The 14201-nt window shown below is 44.6% G+C and overlaps 2 protein-coding genes across 4 annotated transcripts; both read right to left on the reverse strand.

The window, feature by feature from the left end:
* Window positions 1-1949: 1949 nt before the first annotated feature.
* Window positions 1950-8160, reverse strand: LOC133921470 (chorismate mutase 1, chloroplastic-like). The gene is made up of 6 exons (XM_062366357.1): window positions 7683-8160; window positions 6434-6647; window positions 6263-6349; window positions 2728-2871; window positions 2531-2623; window positions 1950-2388 (listed from the first exon to the last, which is right to left on the reverse strand). Exons 1-6 carry the CDS (start codon window positions 7841-7843, stop codon window positions 2152-2154), a joined length of 936 nt encoding a protein of 311 aa, XP_062222341.1. The 5' UTR covers window positions 7844-8160; the 3' UTR covers window positions 1950-2151.
* A 1004-nt stretch (window positions 8161-9164) lies between these two features.
* On the reverse strand, window positions 9165-14020 carry LOC133921496 (clp protease adapter protein ClpF, chloroplastic-like). Of its 3 annotated transcripts, XM_062366388.1 has the most exons (12): window positions 13752-14020; window positions 12788-13221; window positions 12496-12555; window positions 12321-12412; window positions 12024-12102; window positions 11852-11945; window positions 11234-11346; window positions 10166-10211; window positions 9994-10008; window positions 9861-9901; window positions 9609-9769; window positions 9165-9538 (listed from the first exon to the last, which is right to left on the reverse strand). In XM_062366388.1, exons 2-11 carry the CDS (start codon window positions 13106-13108, stop codon window positions 9617-9619), a joined length of 1014 nt encoding a protein of 337 aa, XP_062222372.1. In that variant the 5' UTR covers window positions 13109-13221; window positions 13752-14020; the 3' UTR covers window positions 9165-9538; window positions 9609-9616. The 3 variants fall into 3 exon arrangements, with proteins under 3 accessions (XP_062222372.1, XP_062222379.1, XP_062222390.1); XM_062366395.1 differs by lacking the exon at window positions 9994-10008 and having other exon boundaries at window positions 13752-14009; XM_062366406.1 differs by lacking the exons at window positions 9994-10008; window positions 10166-10211 and having other exon boundaries at window positions 13752-14014.
* Between the last annotated feature and the right edge of the window lie 181 nt (window positions 14021-14201).

Below are 14201 nucleotides of genomic sequence, written 5' to 3' on the forward strand. Positions count from 1 at the left end.
CACATTTCTACATGCTATACCAGGCAAATTTACTAAACATTTCAAAGGCAGGGTACCAAGAAACATCTAACTAAAGACACGTGGTGGTCGAATTTTTTATGTCCAAATAACAAAAATCAGGAACATCCTAATTCTAGATTATGGATGGAAGTCATTTTATCAACGCCCATGATTTAATCCAGTTATTTAATTATGACAGCAATTCTCAATTTAAAGTCCTCATGTTGGATCCAACTGGCATTGAACCATTGATCCAAGAGGTGGTGAGGGAGAGGGGCAAAGAGGAGTGGGAGTCCATTCGCGAGCGCGAGACAGCCATCACCGGACGGTTAGGGGAGGAGAGAGCACGAGGAAGATAGCAGTTGATCTAATTTAGGGGTTCTTTTGCAAATATTTGGATCACCGTTAATAATAGCGATCCAATTTAGGTCTTTTCCAAACTTTATTGACCGGAGTCCACGCTTACTCGTGGCCGTTAGATATAAGATGTGCTGCCCAGATTGAGTCAACGAGCTCCAACGAGGAAACGACCACGTCGTGTGCTTCTCCTCCATTGCCGTCTTAGCGGCGGCCGAGCTCCTCCCGCCACAGAGCTCGGCGACGTGCAGCATCAGCCGCTCCTCGTCGCTCTCCTGTAGCGCTCGCTCCATCTCCGTGATCAGTACGTAGACCTCATCCCGTGGCCTCCGGGACCCCGCGAGGCCTCTGCTCGACGTTCAGCGACTCAGCCCGTGCGCCGCTCGAACTCGAGCTCCACCCTGAGCCTTCTGACGCGCGCCGACACGAAGCAGACAGCCCATCGCTACGGCAAAGCAGCTGGATTGAAAAGGTCCCCCAGGGGGCGAAGCTGCCGCAAAGCACCTCAATGCATCTCCGACTCCGCATTTCCGCACGCACTGGCACACTGGCGCATCGATACCCGCACGCCGCGCCCGGGGAAGGCCGAGGCCCGATGAAGCGGGACGGACGCGCGAGAGGCAAGCCTAGCAATTGCGAGTTTTGCACCTCGGTTGACGCGGGGAGACCACCGCGCAGCGCACTTGGTCCCATGCGCTTCCTAGCGTGGCAGCTCACGTCCCCCACCTCCAGGCGCTGTAGCGCCCGCCGTATCTAATGTCTGCTGAGCATGGGCGGAGCCAGTGAGTCCGAGTAGACCCGAGACTTCAAATTTTTGGTCTAAATTTTTCATAGTATGTAGCCTATAGAGGAAAAGAAAGCACAAAGAAAGAAGAGGGAGAAATGAGACGGCCTGGAAAAAGAACGAGAAAAAGAGAAAGGGAATTGGGCTCAATCCAAAAAGGATTAGAGTTTTGGTCAAAGGCTTTTTCTTTCTAAGTTTTATTTAATCTTTTCCTTTTCTATTATGTTTTCCAATTGATTAATAAACTCTAGAAATCAAAGAAAGACTAAAGAAATACAAAAATACTTCAATTAATTCTGGAAAAAATATGGAGGGCTATTTGAAACATAAGGAACACTCTAAAAACATCCTTAGCTCATGAAATTGCTTTTAGTGATGTCTAATTACTCTTTTTATTTTTCAAGTTGAGTTTAATTCAAGAGAAAATTTCTATAATGCCAGATTAATTATAGTATTGTAATATTCTATTTGTGTAAGATCTTATTTCATATTTGAACTATTTATATTGTATTTGTTTGCAAAATTTCAAACTTATTTATTTAATTTATGATACTGTGAATCTTTTTAATATATTTATATTATATTTTGGTAAATTTTATACTCGTATATTTTAGAGTACACACCCAATGAAAAAAATTCTCCGCCACTGCTGGAGCCCATCTAAACCTCCAAGAGTCCGCGTGGCTGCAGATTTTCAGAAGTGAGAAGCTGCAGGTTCGGTCATTGACACCGGACTCCCGGTGCACAATGCTCAAAGAAGCACGACCCACGAAAACGACCGATCGGTGCAAACAGGTATACAGCCCTCTGCATGCAAACAAGAGATGAACGGCACACCCAATTGTATTGTATCATATGCAACTATACCCCACAAGAATAATTTCGTCTGTTCTAGGGCGTAGCGACAGAAAAGGCAGGGAAAATCAACAAGGTATATACCTCCAATCTGTCCCAAAATGGATACCTACTGATGTAGTTGCCCAGTTTGCAGTTTGCAGTTGTAAACACACTCAATCCAACCTCCTAAGCAAGTATGCTACTTCAACCTTTTTGGTTAGTGGCATGATTCTGTAGCTATACAGTTCGGCGACCAAGCTGGGTCTGATCTTGTAGCTCGGTGGGGCGCCATTGTCCTCGGCACCTATATTCACCTCTTGCCCAAAGACCTCGGCCTTAGCTTCTACCCTATGTTCGATGGTACGCTCCACTGTTTCATACGTCAGGAGGTGCATTAGTTGATCACGGTCCTGAAATTCGCAAAAACACAAAAAGAAAAAAAAAGTTGTTTGCAATGAGTCGAGTTGTCATAGTCGACCTGAAATTGTGCAAGTAAACAAAATGCCATAGTAGTACTAGACAGACTACAGAGCAAAACAGAAGAGCACACACCTGGGCTATTATTGCAGGCATGTAAGCTTCAGGAGACTCTTGAAACTTGACCTCTGCCACAAACTTCCCATAGTGGATTCTTTTAGAGAGCGCCTGAATGATAGAAAAGGAACAAAGAATAATCACCAAACTATAAATGCAAAATTACACGAGTCACCAGTGAACAGCAGCTCAGTACTATGAAATACCAGCAGTACCTGCAAGCAGATTGTGTCACAAAGAGCACTGGATCCAGAATTACCATCACTTCCTTCTTTCACCAATCTTGGAAGAAGTTCATCAAAATACATTTTCCAAATCTCTTTGTTGATATTAATAGAATCAGCAATAGAATGCAAAACCTACGCAAAGGATGAGAGCAAAATAAGAATCCATCTGAAGTTCACTAAAATTGTCAAGAAGAGCAGCATATCTCATAGAAAATAGTCTATTTTCGGTCCCTCAACTATAGCCTGCGTTCGATTTTCATCCCTCAACTTCAAAACTAGAAACTTTACGTCCCTGATCTATCAAAACCGTTTACAACTTGTCCTTGGGCACTCTGGAGGGTTGTTTTGCACACGTGATCGGGTTGACTAGGCTGGTCCGACATATGGGGCCCACTCGATGGTATGAGCCAAGGGATAAGGTTGGTTGGTGGTCCGTGAGTGCCTGTGAGGCTCGGAGAGAGGGAACCGAAGAGGGAGAGGGAGGGAGCGGCCGGAGGATGAGGGCCAGCTGGGGAGGTGGCTAACCGGCGACGGTCCAAGTCTAGGTGGGGAAGAGGAGACGGGGTAGAGGAAGAAGGGCGGGGCGCGGCAGAGGGAAGGGCTCCTGGGCAGAGCTGTGCTCGCTCACGGGATGATGTGTGTGGGACTACACGACTGCGCGCATGGCTTAGGTCGGCGGCACTCGAGCAAGCGGCAGCGTGCGGGACGGCATGGGTGGACTGCGTTGTGGCATGCTCGCAGCCGAGCAGCAGGCGGTGCATCGGCAGGAGGAAGTGAGGGCGGCACCGGAGGAGTATAGGCCGAAGTGCTGGATGGCGCGCATAGCGCGACGGAGAGGGCCAACGGCGAGCACGACGACAGAAGGAGAGAAGGGGCGCGACAGCGAAGGCTGGGGCACCCAGGATGATGTGCTCACGGCGGCTCAGCGGAGAAGGGGCACCCGGGCTGCATGGTGCGCGTGCCGGCCAGATTGCGCAGCTCAGGCCGGTTGTGCCAGGGGCAGCGCGCGGGCGGGCAACATGGCGGCCGAGCGTAGCGACGATTGACAACAAGGGAGGACACGCGTGCAGCTATACGCGGGTGAGCAAAGGGAGGAGGGAAGAAAGGGGAAGGGGTGCTCATCGAAGATGGCTAAAGCTCACGGCGATGGCGACGAACGGGGTGCTGTGGTGGCGAAGGGCGTGACGTAGTGGCGCGGGCCGGTGACGCTCGGGACGGCATGACGAAGCAGAGGGAGGCTGACTTGGGATGGGTGCGGAGTCAGCGCCTAGTCAGCCTGGCCATGTGTGCAAAACAGTCGTCCAAAGTGCTTAGGGACAAATTGTAAACGGTTTTGATAGATCGAGGATGTAAGATTTCTGGTTTTGAAATTGAGGGACGAAAATCAAACGGAGGCCATAGTTGAGGGACCGAAAATAGACTATTTTCTATCTTATAACATTACGAGCCTTGCAAAAGATGACACTACACATGTAGCATGAACAAATGTTTCATGTTGCAGATGGATTGTGATGGCAGCGCTTGTAGAATATGACAAGCTTCATGCAAGTTAACAATCTTATGATCAAATTGAAGCAAAATGCTAATTCATCACCAATGGATATCCCCATGATAAAAAAAAGAATTACACATACAATGTTACCCTTCACCCCACCGAAAGTTCAGCAGGAGCTTTTGCTTTCACTTAAAAGTCAAAAGAAGAGAATATATTGTAAGAGCATCTTCAACCCATTCTCTATCCCACTCCCTCCCCTATTTTTTAGTAAAAAACAATCCAAAACCCCCTCCAACCCACTCCTTGTCGAGTTCGCTAATTTTAGTGGCTCGCTATTCTCTACACCTCGCTTCAGCGAGCGGAGAGGCTCGCTATTTGCTGTTCGCTGTGAAGAAAGTACAAGATGACAGATGGACCCGCTATAAACAGTACTCCCTCTGATTGCAAATGTAGGTCGTTTTAGACTTGTGCACAGGGATTAAGAAAGTAGATCAAATGACCTTGTTGCCCTTTATTTATTCTGTATTGGAAAAGATAACTCATTCATTTGTGAGAGTGGTAGTATTTATTAAACAAGGGTAAGACGGGAACAAAAGAGAAAATAATGCATAGAAGTTCGAGAATGACTTATATTTAGAGAATAGTTGAGGAGGCTAAAACGACCTACATTTGCAACCAGAGGGAGTACTTATCAGCTCCAATTTTCCTTGACATCTTATCTGTTCAAAATAGTGGTCTTTTGTTGCTACAAAAATTCTAAAACTTTTTATATATGTTTTATAATCCATATGCAACCTATTTTAATTGGATTCACCTAAAAAACCTATGCAGAATTTAAACTAAAATTCTCCAAAAAAATACTACTTTTATAACTTCTAACAATTGTTAGCGCCTTAAATAAATTCCTAAAAATCTGGAAAAAAATTCATTAATATTCTTATTATGTGATGAACTAATTTTTAAAAATATTTTCAGTCTTAGGTTATATGATAAAAAAAGTGAGTTCCTTTGTAATGCTCTATTTATATGTAAGAGCAGTTACCTCTGAAGCACACATGTTGTAAGAATTTGTAAGAGCAGTTACCACATAAGCACACACGTAAGAGCAGCTACCACACAAGCACACGCATTGTAAGAATTTGTAAGAGCAATTATAACACAAGCACACGCGTTGTAAGTTCAGTTACCACACAAGCAAACGTGTTGTAAGAATTTGTAAGAGCAGTTACCACACAAACCCATATATTGTAAGAACAATTATCACACAAGTACACACGTTGTGAATAGGCATGCATATATAGAGGTGAAAAATGTAGCCGTTAAAAATATAGCTGTTGAAAATATAGACATCGAAAATAATACCGTTTAAACATGAAACGGTTATTTGTTAGTTGCAAGATATTAATAAAATAGAGGTGAGTGGATTATAGGAAGGCAAATTTAGAGAACCGGTTGGAGCCCCTGGAAAGTAGGGAAGAAAATCTGAATAGGGAATTATCTATTTAGGTGAATAGGGAATCAGAAATAGGGAATGGATTGGAGTTGCTCTAAATGAGGCAAAAAAAGGGACCAATAAGAAAACAAAAATGACCCATTGCTTATATCAACTCAATGCAATATGACAAAGAAAGATTGCATTAACTAAATAGCTCATTCCATGATATAATCTAGTGTGCAAACATCCCATAATAGACCAATATGCTGGAGAAATCAGAATATCTTAGTAAAACAGGGAAGGTTTTTAGGTCACTTGTATCTAAGGTCTGTGACATTTGAGGTAATGGTACTGCAGTCTACGGCAGTCACAGGCCCCTGCCTGGATGTTGTTCACTAATTGAGCATTGCTCAATACATGAGCTGTACAGGCCTTACATGTCAGATGCTAAACAATTGTAACCAAAAGCACAATCGATTTATTTACCTCCATTACGAAAATGGTACATTAGCTTGCAAATGGTGGGTATAATTTTTTTTTATAAAGGCCATCAAGAGAAGCATTTGATATCCAAGAAAACACTAGAACATTACCATTGGGTACTGGATAGGTGGCAACAGTGGCTCAGTCAGATATTCTGGAAAGAAAGGGTGCTCATCTGGGCTCTTGTATCTCCCAACCTACATTAAAAGCATCAGCATATTTTAACTTTTCGCTTACTACGATCAATTGTTTTTTTAAAAAAAAAATCAAGCCTGATTCACCTGTGCATGGAGCTTTTCAGTTTCTCTAACCATATATTCAACCAAAGAGCCTTCGAAACCATCCATGTGGAAAGCATTGCTATCATACGTATCACCATTGTAACAAAACTGGGCTCTCTCCAAGAGGCTGAATATGATGCTGTCTTCTTGTCTAATCAAAGAGTGTCTAATGCCGTCCAAGGTCAATATTTCACTTCGATCTATCCTCTCTTCCCTAGTTAAAGTGCACCATTAAGAAAAAGATTAATTAGTTCCTTCAGTATAACAAAGAACAAACAAATCTGTCTGCAAAAAGTAACACAATAGTATAGCATCCTTAGTCATACGAGTGTCAATTCCCTCCTCAAGATTGCACATACATTTCTGTAAAGTGTCATGCAATGCAATGAACCTTCGTCACAAACAAACTACTACAACATACGAGTTATCAAAGTACAAAATTCACCCTTAATCAGCTTTTCAATGCAAAGACCTCTCTATTCAAGCCACCAAGTCTCCATGACATCATTGGTGGAAATGATGAAAGACATCGCTGGAAATTTCCACAATTTAATTACAATAATGAAATGCCGAGAACCCAGCTTTTGGTATCAACACTTCCAAGCACTGGCGGAGCTTGCCGCCAAAGCCAGGGGGCCAACAGTGAATGGAATATGGAATAAACTGTGTTAGTAAATGGCCAAAAGTGAATGGAAGAGGAACTTGCACAAATGCAGGGGGGCCAAAGCCCCTGCTGGCCTTAGGAAGCTCCGCCAATCCAAGTCAACAATGCCACCGAAGAAGTCAACTTCGCAGGCTGTCAAGCAAAACGCGTAACATGATTAACGAACTCCATGTTTTTTTTTTTGACAGAACCACCAACTCCATGTTGTTAGGAGAACAATTCAAAGAAGGACTTGCCAAACTAACAGGAGGTCAATTCGACCAACACCAACTCATCATCAAATAACCTCAAATTGAATGTCTAAACTCATAAAGTTTGTATCCAACGCATAGTGCAATCCAATTTGAATTCAGAAGAACTTAATCTCACAAATGGAGATACTAGACCGCCAATCCCCAATTGGGAATCACACAAATCCAATTCCAGGATCGACACAGGAATTGCCAGAATACAACCAGCCCTACACGCACAAGCACAGAACCCAAGCGCACCCAGCGCCACCTGCCTCACACGGAAGCAAGCGCAACAGCCGTTCGTTACGTCAAAAAGCTTTCTCATAAGGAACCCAAACCCATATGTACGTACTTGGTCACGGGGGTCACGGAGTTGTTGGCCGCGCGCAGCGCCTGAGTCCTGGACGCCGCCGAGCCAAAGCCGACGCGGCTGCCGCCCCGCGCCCCACGGGATGGACCTCCCCGGGGCGCGGGCGACGCCGCCGCGGCCTTGGTGACCACCTTGAACTCCATTGCCGGCTGCCACCCGCCACGAGCACTTGGAATTCGGGACGCTTTGCGGGGCTGGGAGGAGTAGGCGAGGAAATGCGGGGGATTTATTTGGTTGTAGGTGGGGGTGGAGGGGTGACGAGAGGCGATGGTTGGAGGCGGAGGTGGGTGGGAGCGGGGCGGAGACGGCCGGGCAGCGGAGGAGGCGGCGGCCAGGAGGGAGAAGGGGCAGAGGAATCACGGACCCCGGCGCGAGAGAAAGTCTCGCGCGGGGTAGCTTGGGTCGGGCGGGCCGTCCGGGTTTTCGGCCGGGGTGGCTGCGGAAATACAACTCCGCATGCTTACAGTAGCCGTTCATTTCACGCATCTACTTACTCATCTATTTATTAATTTTTTAATATATTTTATGATTTTTTATCTATTTTTTTCCGAATCTAAAACGAAAAAAAAGTGTTGATGAGGCAATGTCCACATGGGCAATTGAAAATTTCCCTTCCGGGTGGCTGCTGCTGGCGCAGTGGAGCCTGGCGAGGGCTTGGCTTGGTTCGTCGCGAGCGATTCGGTCCGGGTTTGGTGAGACGTTGCGGCGTCGTGTGGTGGAGCGCGAAGGGGAGCGAACGTGAGGTGTGCTGTCGGTGCTGCGGGGCTGCCTTTGCCAGGGCGGCACGTTTGTAGGCGCGTGTTTCGGGGCAGGAGGAGGATGGTGCGTGCGCGCGCATCACTGTAAGCGTGTGAATAAGGAGTCTGGAGTGGTGGCTGATTGGATGGCAAGGTGCGAGGAATCTGGCCAGCCTGACGATATATTTTTCCACGTGCGTGATGATCGCTGAGTGTATGGCATATGATATGCGAAAATTGGGTTTGCTATTTAAAAAGAGACGCTGGTTACTTTCTAACCTTGGGCCCACTTTCCCCGGCCAACCTAACTAGCGTGGTTATTATAAGGAAAAGGACTATTACATTCCAACTTCTATTCTGTTGGATGTCTATGTGTTCTAGGTGGTAAATCATGAAATGACAACACATGAAGCTGCAATCATAAATTTCAATCGTTCCAATGACAGCTTTCCGAAGCACGAAGACCATTCGGCGGTCGTGTAAACGGAAGGAGTCCGAGACGTTTCTGCGCTCCATCTTCGCAGGCACAACGAAATTTATCGAGCCTTCGGCTGCAGCGCGACTGCTTTTCATCACCGGCAGCGGCAATTCTCCGGGAATCTTCTCCCGAGAGATAGGCTTGTACAAGCAGTCAACATTGGTGGTTTCCACGAGAGCAAAGTCCAAACAACTGCATGTGAAGCCTTCGGCTTATTCTTAACTCCACAACAGTTGCAAGTATGGCATATGCAGAATTGTCCATCAGAGGGAACATAATTAGAGAAGATCTGGGAGAACTATACACAGAACAGGTATAAGGATATTTTTCTTTCGTTTTTTTTACATTTGTCGACCGTATATAATGCAAAAGCAAGGCAGCTGTAACTTTCATGAACCATGGCTTCGTTGATTGGTGATGGTAAAAGTGTCACCTCCAATCTGCAAGGGCTCATGGCATATACAGTTTACCTCGCTGCAGATTACCGCGGATGCCAAGCATTTCGTCGATGGCTGTCTAACATATGCCACCTGCAGTAATATCAGATACTTCCTCACATCACATCTAAATTGGTGGTGGTGCATCAGAAATGGCGCCAAAACAACTCTAGCTGCATGAAGGCACTGCATAGAGACGGATAAGTTAAGTTCGCAGGTCTAGTTGACAGTACATGAATGCCATTTTAGGTGATACCGTGCCCTTCAGCTATTTGTGTCATCATCGTCATTTTCATCCCCAGAAGCTTCATAACGTGGTTGGTCATACTTCTCACGGAGCTGCTTGATAGGGATGAAGTCCCCGGCTGTATCCTCACCATAAAATAGAAATTCGATGTAGGGGTGATCAAACCTTCCCTACAGTACAAAAATAAGGAAACCTATTACTTCAGTTCGACAAAGTAAGGGAGTTGAGCAACCAGCAATCCAGCATATGAGGAACACATACTCTCTTTGATTCTTCAGCTGCTGAAAGATTTTCTTCTGCGACTGAAATTAAAAGGTGAAAACTATATATCAAAAAATGGCAAAGGTAACTTTTTTATAAAAAAGGTGAAGATATCTTAGATAATGGAAATTACGGAATAGCCTGCATCCTGTTTCAACTTTCATGCGCCATTTGCCTCGTTAACAAAAGGTCATTTTATACAAAGAAATATGAAATTGTCGAATTGATAACTAGTGATGCACTGTTTTATCTGAAAAGGTCATTCAAATGCATCTACAACCAATATCAACTGATTAAAAAAATACCGTATGCAACAAGTAGTTCTGGATCAACATATACATCAACCAGGACCTGAAACATTCAACAGTAAATTGCATAGCATGTCAAAGTATCAAAAGACCAGGAACTGAAACTGATAGACATCAGCACACAGGGCACTGTAGTATACCTAAGAAGAATGGTCCTAAAAGCAGGATGTGCACCTGGCACATTTCACATATGTCGATATGTTATGTGGGGCCATGCATACAGCAGGCGCCACAAGAAGTCCGGTGCGACCCCAGAAGAGTAGGCCAAGATGAGATAAGTGCTTACCAGTTCCGTCATTAGATAAGTTCGGTTTGTTAGGATCAAGGATTGGTTTGCTAAGTTGTTAGGGATTTTTTTTTCCCATCGACCTGCTCTATAATGAGAGGTGGCATCAATGAATAAAGGCAAACAAAGTTATACGCACCACCCTTCCACCATATCTCCAGGGAGGCGAGGATACAAGCCTCGCCCTCCCGTTGAGCACCACTGCAACCTCATGAACAATCCACAAAACCCAAGCCACAACATGATATTACTATATTTAGGGCACGTTTGGTTCGCTACCGCACTTTGCCACACTTTCTCTGGTAGTTGTTTGGTCCGCTGCCACAGTTTTAGCGTGCCATAATTTTTCAGCCTTTGACTCCACCTGTCATAGACTAATTTCTTTACCAAACTTTGCCTAAGGTGTGGCGAGCAATTTGTTCGCCACACCTTAGGCACGATTTTGCCAAAGATGCGATAATCTATGGTAGTGAACCAAACATACCCTTATTATTTTCGATGACAAATAAGTCATAGAAAAGGAAAAATGAGCATCACAGTCATGAAATAGGATTGTATGCAAGGGTGTACAATCATGGATTTCAGAAGTTGTACGGGCATGTCAATTATGATCAGGTCAACTAACAACTAAGCTAGCCTTGCTAATCTTGTGCAGCTGTAGCTTACTGTAAACTTGACAAAAATAGAATTGCAGTATAGCTCACAGATGCTACAAGAAGTACTGAGATCTTCTTTGAACTGTGGCTACCGAGAGAACTAAATTTGGAAGCAGCATTTACCTGATAAAAAGGTTGATTTGGACCTTTAGACAGCTTCTCCACATTTGCTGTCTCCATCCATGACTTGGATTCACAGCACCCAGGATCCATGCCACATATCACACCTCTATATCCTTCAACAGGAGTACAGGATGGCGCAAAATTAAGGACAAGATAAACTAGTGTGTTCAACAAAGTGAATATTGAAACCAAATGCTGAACTACAAAATTAAGCTCGACAGCAAATAAGAATGAATAAAGCCACAAATAAGTATAAACGAATTACGAGGCCTACATACATAGCCGATATAAATATCTATTTGCTATTTCAGTGGTTCTGATTCAATCCAAGCTAAAAGTATAGAAATACCTTTGCTATTTTCAGTGGATCTCGTTCAATCCCAAACTTAAAGCATGGAAATATGAACTTAAACATGCTTTTCAAGGATAATGACAATTTCAAATATAAATAGCACAATCTGGTCACCTATTGTTCCAAAAGGGGAAACGATTCAGCAAGGTTTTTGACTTCTATTGCATGCCAGCGATTTTTAAGAAAATGCTATTCTTATCCATCAAGATTATGCGTAGCTTCGTAGCATAAGGTGAACTATATTTAGATAGTATGGAACTACTCACCATGTACCTTGTGATGTACTTTCTGCCCTAGTCGAAACGCATATTTCACATTTTGATAAGCAAGAGCTTTAGCAGATATTGCAAGAGACTCAGCCTATGTGACATTAAAAGTTCAAGTGTAAGGTATTGAACATGATAATCACAGAACTAAGTCACCTCAGTTTTGGTATACCTCAAGTTTGGCGATTTCATCACGCAGACCAGCTGCCAAAGCATATTTTTCACTGTCAATAGCTTTCTGCAAGTCTGCACTGCAACAAAAGGATAAACCTAAGCTAACTTCCAAATGGATCGACTTTGGGGTGTCCTACAACCATTTTTCATTTCTCATATTTGTGCTAAGATATATGTTAAATAACAAAGTGGAGCACCCGAAGATATGAATTCTTCACGGAAAATATGTGTATGTGAGAACATGTGCAAGTGCATCCAATCTTCTTATCATGGAGAAATTGAAATGTTAACATACCGTACACGCAAAAGGTTTAGAGCTTTGTCCTGAGCTTCAGTCTTTGATGAACCTCTTTTAGCTTCACGTTGCCTAATTATTTTTGTTTCAATCTACAAAAGGGGATTTTACTTTTAGCAAGCTCTCATCCTATGTATTTGCTTATCTTGAACTTGGAGTGAAGCTGTAACATTACCTCGGTGAGTTTTTCCCTCAATTGTTTTGCTATATCAAATTGTTCTATATTCAATGCATACTGGTAAAAACCAAACAATGAAGAGTGAGGTTGGACTTGCATACGGGAAATATCAAATATTTGCATGTATTGGGGACCACAGTAGTGTAATGATATTCAGTGTTCAGTAAATTGACCGTATGCTAGACAATAGATCAATGAAACAATAGACATATGACAAATATTAGCAGCTGTAGCAGTAGCTTCTGTTCACAATAGATCATAAGGCAACGGTAAACAAGTAACTACTCACTTGTATCTGGGTCTGTAAATCCATCTGGAAGTAGAAGACCAAGATATCTTCATTAGCAGCCTCACTGCGCTCCAGCCTTGCATCACTGCTACGCCCGTCTCCTCCAAACAACCATCTAGCATTAGTTCTTATTGTAGCATTCATTCTTCCGTCATTGGTCTTCATGTGCAGTTTATGCATGCGCCAATGCCATGAGTACACTCCATGGATTACTGCATTTATCTCACAAGGCAGCTTCAGACCATTCCTTGCAACACAAGCTGTTCTGTAGTTTGCTCCACGGGGTGAGGCAACTGAACCACATATAGAGATGCCTTGCATTGTACGGACTTGAAACTTGGGACAGTTCGCACACCACAATTAGGGAAATTCGATCCCCACTCACTGGAGGACACAGGTGGTCAATGGCACCTCCAACTCCAGCAAAGCACAAACTGAAATGATAACATCAACACGTTAACTTTGCCTGGAGCACTTTACACTTCCAGCAAACTGCTTAAAACTAGCAATACACCTTGTCACCTACTGAATGCTTGGGACTTTGGTCTCAGGACTGGGTGGTTATGACTTTGGTTCAAGACATCCAACCATATGTTACAAGAATGAAGCAAACAACAGCAATTTCTAGCTTTTGTCTCTAGATTTTGATCAATCTGTTCACAGTTACAGGCAATCACGTCTCGGTCTCAACTCCCACTCGCGCTTGGGCGGGCGCGTGAGAAAGGGGGCCAGAGGCATGGGGTCACGGGTGACCTGACCAGACCCGGTCGCGGCAGCGCTCTTTGGGCGGCAGAGCGCGAGGGGCATCCGGCAGCGGGTACCAGCACCGGCGCCGATCGGGGACCGCGCATGGCAGAGGAGCGGCACTGCGTAGTGGTGAGCAGGGCTAAATTTTGTACGGAACCGTACTTGGGTGACTCTATAATCCTAGGTCCGCCATTGGTGGGAGGGACAGCTCACTTACCGGAGGCGGCGACGTCGCGACGGGGAGGAGGGAGGTGAGGGAGCCGAGCCCGCGCTGCCGTTGGTTGGTTGGGGGCGGACTGCTGCTGATGCTGCTACGGTTGTTGTGGATAGAGATGAATGGAGCCTGCTCGCCTCACCTGAACCATTCGCTCCGGAAACGGAAAGAGTCCAGGGGCCGACGGAAGAAAAGCCCAAGGTATGTTCCTCACCAAACTGCCTCCACGGGCTCTCTCACTTCTTGGACCCAAAACAATCGAAGTGTGCATGCGGCCCAGATACTACCAGCATTGGATCAGCCCAAGATATATCTCCTTATTCGAGTCTTTTTTTCATTAACTTATTTGCGTTGTAATATTCACATAAATTAACGTGCACTAATCAAATAAGAATTTAAAACAAATTGCATACGGAAAACACAAGATATTTGTGTGTACAGAGAAACCCAGAC

The sequence above is a fragment of the Phragmites australis genome, chromosome 1 (genome assembly GCF_958298935.1).
Source record: "Phragmites australis chromosome 1, lpPhrAust1.1, whole genome shotgun sequence".
NCBI classification, from domain to species: domain Eukaryota; kingdom Viridiplantae; phylum Streptophyta; class Magnoliopsida; order Poales; family Poaceae; genus Phragmites; species Phragmites australis.